Source organism: Mesocricetus auratus, unplaced genomic scaffold (genome assembly GCF_017639785.1).
Source record: "Mesocricetus auratus isolate SY011 unplaced genomic scaffold, BCM_Maur_2.0 Super-Scaffold_100015, whole genome shotgun sequence".
Classification (NCBI taxonomy): Eukaryota; Metazoa; Chordata; class Mammalia; order Rodentia; family Cricetidae; genus Mesocricetus; species Mesocricetus auratus.
Window position 1 is genome coordinate 35,163,087 of NW_024429198.1, and position 13,119 is coordinate 35,176,205.

The window sequence follows — 13,119 nt, forward strand, 5'->3', positions numbered from 1 at the left end:
CTTTGGAAAGCAAAATTCTCCCTATGACCCACAGCGAAAGAGAGGTGAAACCAAGGTCCATTTGACACCTGGTAGAACATCTCAGCAGAAGGTCTTGTTCACAGCAGCCTGACTTTGGGAACCACTCAATTCTCACCAACTTTAAGGGATACTCATGCAGAGAAGTATTATTGTGACCTGGTCACATAAAGGGATATTTTTCAGCAATAAAAAGGATGAAGCTGAGACATGCTATACAAAATCGGTGAACCCTGGAAACCCATCTGAGTAAAAAGGGCCATTTACAAAGACCCACATGATGTATGATGACAGTTACATGAAACACACAGAACAGACAAACCTGCAGAGAAAGAGTAATGGTTGCAGAGACTATCAATGAAATCAGGTTAGTGCTAACTGTCAACCGTATCTAGAGTCACCTAGCAAACTCTGGACATGTCTGTGAGAAAATTTCTAGGCTGTGTAGCTTGAAGAGGGAAGACGTACCCCAAATGTGGGCAAGACATCCCACTGGGCTGAAGAAAAACAAGAGAGCAAGGTGAGCGTGAGCATTCATCTCTCCACTTCCTGGCTAGGATGCCATGTGACCAGCTGGGGAACTGACACAGGGGCTAACTGGGGCTGGACACTGATGGATAGCTGCTGTAGAGGTTTGAATGACAAAGTCCCCATAGGCAGGCTCAGATATTTGAAGGTTTACTTCCCAGCCGGTGAACTGTTTAGGAAGGATTGGGAAGTGTGGCCTTGTTGGAAGAAGTGTGTCACGAGGGGGTGAGGGGTGGGGGGGGGGGGCTTTGAGGTTTCAAAAGCCTAGGCCAGCCCCACGCTCTCTCTACCTGCTGCCTGTGGATTGAGATGAAAGCTCTTAGCCACTGCTCTAGCACCATGCCTGCTGACAACTCCTGATCATGACAGACTAACCCTCTGAAACTGTAAGCAAGCCCTTCATTAAATGCTTTTTAAAAAAGATGTATTTATTTTGTATACAGTGTGCTGTCTGCATGTACATCTGCACACCAGAAGAGGGCACCATATCTCATTACAGATGGTTGTGAGCTACTGTGTGGTTGCTGGGAATTGAACTCAGGACCTCTGAGAGCAGTCAGTGCTCTTAACCTCTTGAGCCATCTCTCCAGCCTTAAGTGCTTTCTTCTATGAGCTGCCTTGGTTATGGCATCTCTTCATAGCAACAAAAAAGTTAATAAGACAGCAGGTCTGTACCTGATTATCAGGTACGTACAAGTCAATCTAAGTTGCTAGTTGATGTTATATAAGAAATCTAACCAGTTCATAATTTCCCCTATATATTACTTTATTGAGAAAACAAAACTATGTATTTAGTAAAGAATAATTCATGAAGACTTTCCAAAGGGTCCTACAAGTCCTCTCTGCAGGACACTCACCTGAGAGGTGATGTTCAATGTAACTGTGTCCAGACCTCCAGACAGCATGCCCTGAGTATCAGCCAGGGTCAGTGTGACACTGGCATCACCACCTACACCTGAAGAAGACATGACCAGGTTCTGGGTTGAAATGGCTGATGGGGACATCGGCGTTGTTGAAGGAAGACTCCCACTTGTAGGATTAAGTTCTAAAAAAGAAGCAAAATAAATAATCAGTAGAGAGCTGAGGAAGTGCTCTCATAGGGCGTGGGAAGTGCAGTCTGAAAGAGCTGAAGCCACTGGCATCAGCACTCTGTACCACAAGGAAATCACAGGTCATCTTTGATTCAATCAGATGAGACGCTTTCTTTGGTTTCTAAGCCTGTACAAAAGAACGTACTCTGCTTCTCCCCCACAATCCTGAAGGTGTGTCCAGCATTATCATCTACAAAGTTCATGCTTAGGAACCATGCAATTGAGTTACAAAAAGGCAAAAGAATCATGTTTTAAGTAAATCCATAATTTTGTGTTGGTCTGCATTCAAAGTTATCTAGTGCCACATACAGCTTTGCAAGTTAGACATGCCTGAGAGAAAAAACCAGAAGAGGGATGATAAGCCTCTGGCCCTAGTCAATGTAGAAAGAAAACTGGGCAAGGATTTCTAGGACCACAGACCACTGAAGAAAAGAACCAGGTCAGACCCCTAAAGCAACTAGTTACAAACTTTAGTCGACAAATTTGACTCTGTATTTCCTCACATTCACCAAGCTAAAGGTCTACTTATTCGGAAATGCAGGCTATCAAAGTAAACCTCACACAATTCTTTTAGTATTAACATATCCAGTATGATATCTTCATGTTCTTTGATGCAACAAAACCTTCAAATGTGTTACTGAGCAGCCAATGCTAAGAGAAGGGAAGATATTCAGAGCAGAATAAGCAAAACCAGACAAGGCTTTCCTTCTGGAAACACTCCTATGCCCTCCTGGCGCACGAGATGGGCTAGAATAGGACTGTCCATGTCCTGCAAGGGCACCAGCATTGAGCACACATGCACAGCCAGGTCTACATGCTCTGTCCTCACAACCCAAACCTGTAACCTGCAAACATATGCTCATCATCCTGGACCAAGTCGGGACCGGGCACGGAGGACCCTAAAGCACTACTGAAGCTGAGTTAAAAAAAAAAAAAAAACTGACTTTGTAAGGTATAAAAAGAAAACAGGCTCCTGCCGATACCTCTGTGACCTGTGTGACACCGATCCAGAGCCTCTGCTTAAGAGTCGGGGCCAACAGGAAAGCCAGGCTACTTACTTGTAAGTGCAGTTCTCCAAATACAAGGCCTCCATAGGTCCACACTCGTGGAGTCCCATAATGTGCTGCACAGACCTGGAACCTTCAAAAGCAGTATAACCATTAGGAGCCAGGATCGTGTGCACACAGCAGCCACTGGGGCGCCCTCCCACCTGCTCCCATCCTGCATGTTGCTAATATAGCAGATAGGAGTATGGGTCTGTGGAGGGCGTCGAGCACATCATCCCTACAGCTGCAGAACACCACCAACAGTGGTCCTTGTGCCGCCTCCACACGTCCTTGTCATGCACTAGCACATAGTTGCTGCACAAGTGAACAGAAACAAGAAAAGAAAGGTCCTCGGTGACACTGTGAGGAGCAGTGTCACAGAGAAACTGCCTGGAAGTCCAGGGTAACGGAACAGAAGTCTGTTTCTCAGAGTCCCATGTCAACTCATTCTTAAAATGAGCACACCAAAGCTGACTCCTGGGTGGCCCAGAGCTCAACCTCACTCTGCCTGTCTGCTGAGGTAAAAGAACCAAAGGCCTCCCCCACCCATCAGTTCAATGCACCTCACTTCCTAGTGATGATCAATCATCCATCAGAAAGTTCCAACACAGTACAAGAATCTAAAGAGAAAAATCAAAGTCCACTTGTTCAGGGAACAGCTTCAGATAATGCCACAGTTCATACACAACACCAATGAAGAATCTTTTGTACCATTCTCAACCAAGGCACTTTTCACAGAGACAGACAGCTGCCAAGAAGAGCTACCCTAGCACAACTGGAAAAGACATGGAAGTACAACAGGGAAACAGAGAATTTGTTTTGTTTTGTTTTTTAAACAACTGGGGATAAGCTATAAACAGCTCTTGGTTGTTATGTTAAAATCTCAAGAAGCCAGGCGTTGGTGGTGCACGCCTTCAATCCCAGCACTTGGGAGGCAGAGGCCGGCGGATCTCTGTGAGTTCGAGGCCAGCCTGACCTACAGAGAGAATTCCAGGACAACCTCTAAAACAATACAGAGAAACCCTGTCTCGAAAAACCAAAAAAAAAAAAATCTCAAGAAGATACAAATGAAGTAAGAATTAGACTTTTTTTTTCCTGAAACCACTGTTCTTCTAGGACACAACTTAATAAAGTCTTATTTTATTTGATGATCATGATAAAAGTAAGCTTTAAGAAGCACTGAATACGTCAGATGTGGCAGAACATGTCTATAATGCCAGCATACAGGTCACCAAGGGAGGAAGATCTCCATATAGACTAAAGTAAAACAGCTACCTAAGAAACAAACAAAAGCCATGTCCTATGAAATCATACTCGTGTCAATTTTGGGGGTTAGTTCTTGGGTAAATGGAGTCTTATTCAAGAAGTCCATTTCTGCACCTGCATCATGTAGGTACAGGCTATGCTGTCTTCCACTGGCTTCAGGAATTTGGTATTCAGGTTCACGTCTTTGATCCAGTTCAGTTCTTCTTCAGAGCAGTAGATGTGTGCATAATTTCATTCTTCTGCGTGTAGATATCTTATTTTACCAGCACCATTTGAAGATGCTTTCTCTTCTTCAGCACATACTTTTTGGCATCTTTATTGTATATTAAGTGGTTGAAGTTAAGTGTACTCATGCTTGGGTCTTCTTCAATTTTGTTTCACCGGTCTACATGTCTGTTTTTTGAGCTAGTACCTTAACTGCTTTTGTTATTATGGCTCTGTAATATATCTTCATAAAACTAAAAAGCTTCTGCACAGCTAAAGAAACAATCAGCTAGGTGAAGAAGCCAGCCAAAGACTAGTCGAGTCTTTGCCAGTTATATATCTGACAGAGGATTAACATTCAGAATATATAAAGAACTAAAGAATGAGTTTAAAAAAATGATCCATGGGCAGAGCTCCCAAAAGGGGAGGGAGTAGTCAAGAAATATCCCAAAATATGTTCACCATTCCTAGCAATTAGGGATAGATATGAAAATGAAAACAAGTTTGAGATTTCATCTTACTCCAGTCACAATGGCAATTAATAACTCCATTTTTAAGTAATGTCAGAAGCTATACTCAAGGTCTCACCAACATGACTGCCTAGACATGAGTTCAAAAAGGACAACAAAAGCATGCCAAAATGGACAGGACAAAGCCCAGGCAGGCAACTAAGGAATGCTGAAAAAGTTGAAGAAAACAGTTTTCTACAGGAAAGAGAAAACCTATTAATTATCCAATAACAAATGGTCAGCCCTAAAAATATGCACACAAGTTGTTCCAGGTGTGAGATAAAAGGCTGAACCAGGGGGCTGGAGAGATGGCTCAGAGGTTAAGAGCACTGACTGCTCTTCCAGAGGTCCTGAGTTCAATTCTCACAACCATCTACAATTCAATCTGGTGCCCTCTTCTGGCATGTAGACAAAACACTGTATATGTAATAAATAAATAAATCCTTAAAAAAAAAAAAGGCTGAACCAGGCAGAGTTTGATAACAGAATACAGTGTATTGCAGTCCAGAACCAGATAGCTGAACAGATGACCAGGCAGGCAGCTGAATAAGCCAACTTCAACAGTGGGGCTGTCTTACTTCTGGTGACTATTGCTGTGATGAAACAGCATGACCAAAGCAACTGGAGGAGGAAAAGGTTTATTCAGTTCAGCTTCCATATCACAGTTCTTCATCAAAGGAAGTCAGGACAGGAACTCAAACAGGGCAGGATCCTGGAGTCAGGAGATGATGTAGAGGCCATGGAGGGGTGCTGCTTACTGGCTTGCTCCATGTGGCTTGCTCAGCCTACTTTCTTATAGAACTCAGGGTCAGCAGTCCAGGGATGGCACAGCCCACCATCTACTGGGCCCTCCCTGACTGATCACTTGGGAAGGCTGCAGAGCCTTCTTTCTGGCGGAGGAAGCCGGCCAACGGGGGCAGGCTTTGAGGTTACAGCCTTACCCAACTTCCAGTTCGCTCTTTTCTGCTTCCTTTGTGCAGCTCAGATGTGATCGGTCAACTATTTTCTGACCCTGCTAATTGCCATTATGCCTCACCTGCCATTATGGTTCTCCATCTGGAACCATAAACTCAAATAAGCTTTTCCTTATATAAGTTGCCGTGGTCATGGCGTTTTATCACAGTGACAAAAAGTAATACAGTAGGCACAGTGATGCATGCTTATAACTCTCAGCACTGAGGAGGCAAAGGATGGAGGACTAGAGGTTCAACATCACTCCTGGTACACAATGACTTTGAGGCAGGCCTGGGCTACATAAGGCCTTGGTTTTTGGGTTTTTTTAAAGACTTAGTTTACATGAAGGAATAAATGCTGCAGAGCAAGGAATCGTAAGTCAACCATAACCGGGCCCATGCTACAAAAGCCGGAGCATATTGTGAGAGTGAGTCCCAGGAACAGGGATTTACAGCAAGGGAGGGGTGACACTTCCGACCAGTGACTGACATTAGGGGTGATTTGGGAATGTCAGGTGCTTTTTATTGCCAAATAGTATTTCCCACCTATTTATCGTCTTTTCAATGCTCTAACATACCTAAAGCTTTCTACATGATATCAATAGTGTTCTAGAGACACAAGAGTAGGACACATCATGATGAGTGATGTTTCGGTGGCGCAAGAGTCAAGAAGTTCTCACACCACTCTTTGCTAAGCAAGACATACAGCAAAAGTGACCAACTCTAAACGTTAACTCCATAATCAACACTACAGAACCAGGAAGTCGAGTGAGAAACACATGTGTTTCTGATACTGGATTTCACTGGATGTGAACCTGTCACATAATGAAATGTGAAGCCTTTATGCCACTGGGTGCTGAAGAGACACAAACAAGATGGCCTTAAGCTGGAAGACAAAAGACATCTAAAACATGAACTTACTAACCAGAGATTGTCAGTGTAATCTCCTGTGGAGAGCCCGAGGGTGACGTGGCAGCGGGGCCAGCAGCCTGGGCGAGGACCTGGCTGAGACTTGAGTTGTTGATGGTCAGGGTGATCTCGTGGGGGCCCGTCGAAGTAGACACAAGGCCTTGTGAAGTCATCACTTGAGTGAGGTCCTGTGTCCCTGTTCATCATCACAAAACAAATAGCACTGAGCTCTATTGAAACACACTTCTCCTGGTCTATATGAAAGGACTGTTGTTAAAAGACAAAGACTCAGAGTAAATTATCAGTCACTTCTAAGTGCTTTAACTAAAAGGATAAAACTTGCCCTAGAATTCACAAGGCCCTGTGTTTGATTCCCCAGTACCACAGAAAAGAAAGAGAAGAGAAGAAAGAGGGAGAGAAAGGGCACAAGGAAGAAAGAGAAGGTAAGTGAAATGACAAAACAAGGGGAAAACAATTCCATGGACAATGAAATGGACATATGCTGAATGTACACCATTAAAACTAAGAAAACAGGGTTTTTATTTCTTTGGTAAGCTTTACAAAGAGATGAAGAATAGCATTACACTAACATAACACCGAATGTGTTACCATGAGCAACAAAATAAAGACCCAGCTTCTACAGAATAGAGCAGTGGGCTCTTACCACTGCCGCTGGTGGTCAGCACAGAGTCCTGTTCCGAGAGTGGGCCAATGGTCAGATTGGCAGACGTCACTGAGGGCTGTAAGGACAGGCCTGAGATTGGTTGGATGACAACACTGGCTGGGACAGTGCTGTCTGATGTCTGAAGAGAGTTGCTCTGTGAACCTGTACCAGGTTCCCCTGTGACTGGCTGAGCAAGCAGGTTGCCCTGTTGGAGTGTTTGCTGCAGAATGCTTGGGTCAATCTGTAAAGCAACACAGATACGTTTAAGGGAAAATTCTGCACTTCCATGTGATTTAGGCAATGTTAACGCACAGAAAACTATGGTAGTCACCAACCTGCAGTGTGATATTGTTGATGCTGGAGGTATCAATTCCAGAAATCTGAACATTTGGTCCAACCAAATTAGCAGCCAGTTGTAACTGGATCCCTTCCAGGGTGGCCAAACTTCCATCAGTCAGAGACACTGTCAAGTCCCCACCAGCTGGTCAGAGAATGAGAAGCGAAAGGACTTACTGCTGTAAATGTTTTAAATCTAAAAGAACTCACTTTTTCCGTAGGAATTTTAGAACACAGAAGTTTTACATGTTGTTATAATATATCTAGTTAAGGACTACAAACATTTATACTACAGACATATCATCTGTCTTGTAAGAAAACAACCCATGTGAAATAAATAATCTTTCTATTTCAGACTCCAGAAAGCAGGCTGAAAGAGACAACTGATTGGTCCATCAACAAACACAACCCCGGTCACTGAGTGGTGGTCTGGCTCTCACACCCCCAGTGGAAAGACACAGAAGGGAAAGACCCACAGGATGTCAAATAACTGCAGGAATCGTGGCACTTATTTTTAAGTGCACAGATAAATCCAACTGGTATAAACGTAATACTTTTTAAGCATTGTGTGGCCAATGTCAATAGGATGACTCCACTAGATCAAAGTGGTGAGTGTCTGAAAATGACAAACGTCAGTGCTGACCAGGAGGGAGTGTGTTGAGACTCACTGCAGGAAAAGCTTATCAGAGCACTAAAGAGTTTAAAGCAGATATGGGGAGAAGGAAGCAGCTTTCCTACCACCTCTTGCAAAGGAAGGCTCAGAGGATTGTCTTGCTTTGGGAATGGATGAGAGGGGCATGCGATGGTTTCTTACCTGACACGGAGGCGGGAAGTATAGCCTGACCCACTAGCCCTTGCTGCAGCATGTTCTGCTCAAACTGCCCGGTTAGAACGGAGTTGTTCATGATGAACACATTAGGGTCATTGGAAGAGGAGTTGAGGAGGTTCACAGACTGGAGACTGTCTGAGGAGCTTCGGGCCACAGGCTTCCTGGCTTTCTTCGGGTCCGATTTGTAATGAAACTGCATGTGAGTCTTCCTTCGCCCGGAAGTACGGAAGCGCAGCTCACAGTGAGGGCACTTGAAAGGCTTTGCCCCCGTGTGCAGGCGCATGTGCACCTTCAGACTGCCCTTTGTGGAGAAGGCGTTGCTGCAGACGTGACAGCTGAACAGTTTCTGGCCTGCAAGAGCACCAGCAAGACTCAGCAGCAACCAGTGACAGCTTGAGCGCACAGGAACCTCCCCCAGGCAGCATGGACACACTGCACTGGCTTCATGAGCCAAAGTGCTTTAGGCTCTCAACCACAAAGGGAACTGCAGACATCTCCCCGTACACTGTCTACAACCTGTTTGCATACCCTCTGAGGTTTTGTACTCTGAAATCACTACACTCCATGGAACCAGGACTCAAGTATTTGATTTACTTTCTACAAGACTTAACCCTGGGCCACATTCCTGTCCTCTTTGTTTTTGTACAGAGGTTATGTAAGACCTCAGTGTATATTTTCTCTCTGTGAAACTAGAAAGAGAGATGCCAGCACAGACAGCACCACACATGGAGGGATGTGAAGGGGAACTCCATCCTCAGCCCACAGGCCCTGGGTCCGGTGTTATTTATGTATCCCATGACTTTCCCTCTCGTCCTTCTTATCATCACCTGTATAATAAAAGCCACCGAGGCACAAATGACAACGACTACCCTGTAAGAGCACAGGGTCAGAAACCCAGGAAGTGAGTGCTCTCTTTTACCCAGGATGACCAGAAAGACTCACACACACAGGCATTGGTAAGTCTGTGATCCTACATTGCTCTGGGGTCTCTAGAAGTCACCTTCATTCCAAAAGGGGAAAACAGTTTTTCTTACCCACGCAACCTAAGCTGAACTCCCACCCCGCATAGCCCGGAACAGCTGTGCTGATCTCAGGAACACACTGGGCATCAGCATGTGACACAGTGTGCTGGACCTGGGTCTTCCAAGCTGAGCAGAGTAAGCCCCTCCACCCTAAGCAAGTCCATAGCATAGTAAGAGACACTGGGATTCCAATGAAACACCAGGACAACTGCATATAAGAAAGTCTTCATAAATGAGTGTATCCATCAGGAAAGAATCATAGACCTTCACATAAATATATGAAATTCCATGTGTAGTTATTTGTTCAAACTCATGACCAAAAACTTTGGAATATGGGTTAATTTGATGATGCTACCCAGTGGAAAGAGTAATGATGTCTAACATTCACTGAAGAGTTCCTATGTCCCTACATACCAAACACACTACTGATAGTTATTTCTTAATACAAATAAAATCTCAATGGAGCTGGGGGTAGGGGGCTCTGTGACTATCAGCCTCAGGTCACACACAAGGTTCGTATGGCTCAGAAAATATGCCTTCTAATTCAGCAGTTCTCAGCCTTCCTAACACTGCAACCCTTTAATAAGTTCCTCATATGGTGGTGACCCCAACCATAAAATGTTTTATTGCTACTTCTATTATTATAATTATGAAACAAAATGTAAATATCTGTGTTTTCTAATGACCTTAGGCCGGGTTGTGACCCACAGGTTGAGAACCATTCTTCTAACAGCAGACTTTAAGGAGCAAAGATTTGTGGGGTTTTGCTTTGCTTTGCTTTGCTTTGCTTTGTTTTGTTTGGTTGGTTGGTTTTTTGAGACAGGGATTCTCTCTATAGTTTTGGAGCCTGTCCTGGACTCGTTTTGTAGACCAGGCTGGCCTGGAACTCACAAAGATCTATCTGCCTCTGCCTCCTGAGTGCTGGGTTTAAAGACATAAGACACCACCGCCCGGCCAAAGATTTGTGTTTTTAATGCAATTGATTTGTGGTGATATTTTGTTTATGATCTAATAAATAAAGCTTTCCTGGAGATCAGAATGTAAGCTAGCCACACTAGTTAGCCATACAGGTCAGGCAGTGGTGGCACACACCTTTAATCCCAGCAGCCACACTAGTTAGCCATAGAAGCTGGACAGTGCTGGTGCACACCTTTAATCCCAGCACTAGAGAGGAGTATAAGGTGGGAGGAGACAGGAGTGCAGTGTATTCCGTCTGCAGTCACGCTGAGGACAGGATCACCCCAGCCTTGATAGAGGTGAGAACTCTCTAGTGGTTGACTGCTTTGCTTTTCTAACCTTCAGCCTCTACCCCCATATCTGTCCCTGTGTTTTTATTATTCACGTTATACTGATTTTCATATCAAATTAGGTAAAGAAAAGGCCAAGGAAACAATACACAATTTTCCCCTTGATAAGATTTTCTCCTCACATAAAAAGATGCAATGATCTGGTAACCATCAGCAGGCTCACCCCCCAGCAAACTGAATCTCTGTGGCCAGAATGAAACTAAGAGGAACCTTATCAAAGAGGAGTGAGCTTGGATGAGAACACAGCGATTTTATAATTCAATTTCTGAGGTTTTACACCTCCCTCCCTTTAAGAATTAAACCTTTTCCTTATATCAGGAATAAAAATAAAAAACTTTTAATCTATTTTTTCATAGTTTCTAATTTTGAGTTTTGTGTAATTCTGAAGCATTTTTGCATAAAACATGCAGACACAGTCTAAGGAGTCTGCAGTGCTGAGGGATCAGTCCTTACCAGTGTGAGTCTTCACGTGGCAGTCTAGCGTGGACTTCACAGTAAAGCTCTTTCCACACTCATCACACTTATATGGCTTTTCTCCAGTATGGATTCTAACATGCCTATTAAAAAAGCACTTCTAATTAAGGAGTTTTACTTTTTAACTATATACATATTTACAAACAAGTTCATAAATTTATAATCATGAAAAAATCATGTTACTATTTATGATTAAATCTAGCCAAACAGAACTTATAAACGTCACCGTGTAACAAGGTGTGTAGTCGACACATGACATACTAACAAAGACTTCACAGCTCTACGGTTTATAACGCTCTACAGCCTCACCTGCCGGCTCTAGGATCTCCTGGAGCCAAGCTTGGTGCCATGATGCTGGAGGGCAGCACCTGGCCGTGGCTCCCTTGTTCCCCCTACACAGACCTGGCCCTCTCACCTTCTCCTATGAGTTTACGTCCCAAGTTCCTAACCACTCTGCCACACTTCATCTTGCACATCAGTTAGCTGCTTGGCCTGTGACATCTGGTAGTCTCTATAGTTTGTTCTGTGCTCTCACACTGACTGGCAGTCCTCTGTAAGAATGTATCTGCCAGTCTTCAATGCCTAACACAGCTTGGCACTCTGTGTTCCTCTATGAAGTTGGTTCATTTTCTATTTCTATCACAATCATACAGAAAACTGTGTAAGCAACAGAGTTCCTCGGAACCATTCTATATGAGCTCACTACCAAGGTGATGCAAGCTTAGAAGCACACACTCCATGGGTAACTTCCCACAGCGGAGTGAAAAGCATCAGGATACACCTTCAAGTCTGCAAGAGCTCTGGATGCAAGTGACAGTGTCCTCACCTCACCAGGTCACTGGGCTTCTTGAAGCTCTTGGGACAGTACGTGCAGCAGTTGGCATGCTTGGGTTCAGCCTCAAGCTCTGCTTGCTTGTCCTTCATCTCACTGATGCGGTCCTTTTCTGCAGCTGACTGCACCAGGACCTTCTCAGACACTGTAGCACTCTCTTGGGGCTGAATTTTGGCCAGCTGGGCTGTCTCCTCTTCTGTGAAAGTGATGACCTCAGGACGAGGCTTTCTTGATGCACCTCTGTCAGAATTTTCCTCCTCTTCCTCCACACATGTGTCTATTAACAGCATAGGAAAATGAGTTCAAAATCCCCATTAAAAACCAAGTTTCAACATGAGAAAAGGAAGATGAAGCACACAAGGTTAGTGTAGTAACTTAATTCAGCCACAGTTCAGACCGTCAGCAGCTGCCTTTCCAATTAGGGCTAAAGGGAACTCATCTGACCAGGGAAGAAGGAAGACAAGTGAAGGAGGGACCAGGAGTCCACGATGGTTAATGGACAGAAGCTGAAGTCCTGGGAACTGTCTGTTGATGAAGCTGACTGAATAACTAACTGCTTTGCCACACTGAATCAAAGCTTTTGTAATTTAAAGTGGTTTAGGCAAATTGTAAAGACTTACTTGTCAAATTGTAAGAGAAATCTACAGTACTCTCATTTTAGTATAACACAGGAGGGGCCCTATGGTCTGACTTGTAACCTCATGGGTAGATGACCACAAGCAAATGAGGGTAAACACCAGGAAGAAAGCACAGAATCTCACAGTATATCTCATCTCTAGTGCTGACCAGAAGGCTGTAAATGGTATGAACACTGTAACACAAGCAAAAATGAGATACACACAATACAAGGCCATGGGAGAACTGTCCTCATTAAAACCCTGCTGTGTACTGGTACCATCTGTGGAAATTAAAATAATGAACATTCTCATACCAGCTTCACTGGTATGAGAATTTAACAAAAGGAAACCATCTAATAAAAGCAGCATACGCACCAGAGTCATAAACCTAAGGTACAGGAGTTGAGCAAATTAGCTTATGTAACGTTTGGTAGCAAATGAGATTAGTCTCTCCAACCACACAGTGCCTACGTGATTAAATGAGGTGATGCAATATGGCACTGAGTACATTGGC

The 13,119-nt window shown here is 44.1% G+C and overlaps 1 protein-coding gene across 3 annotated transcripts in view; it reads right to left on the minus strand.

Annotated features, from left to right (window-relative positions):
* Nucleotides 1–13,119, minus strand: part of Znf236 (zinc finger protein 236) — a 74,184-nt gene that overhangs the window by 12,092 nt on the left and 48,973 nt on the right. For all 3 annotated transcript variants that reach the window (XM_040757796.1, XM_040757795.1, XM_040757797.1), the window contains 7 exons: nucleotides 11,983–12,265; nucleotides 11,136–11,239; nucleotides 8,339–8,704; nucleotides 7,524–7,669; nucleotides 7,189–7,429; nucleotides 6,541–6,720; nucleotides 1,404–1,591 (listed from right to left, as the gene is read on the minus strand). In XM_040757796.1, the coding sequence (XP_040613730.1) occupies nucleotides 1,404–1,591; nucleotides 6,541–6,720; nucleotides 7,189–7,429; nucleotides 7,524–7,669; nucleotides 8,339–8,704; nucleotides 11,136–11,239; nucleotides 11,983–12,265 (1,508 nt within the window). The remainder of the gene's footprint in view (nucleotides 1–1,403; nucleotides 1,592–6,540; nucleotides 6,721–7,188; nucleotides 7,430–7,523; nucleotides 7,670–8,338; nucleotides 8,705–11,135; nucleotides 11,240–11,982; nucleotides 12,266–13,119) is intronic.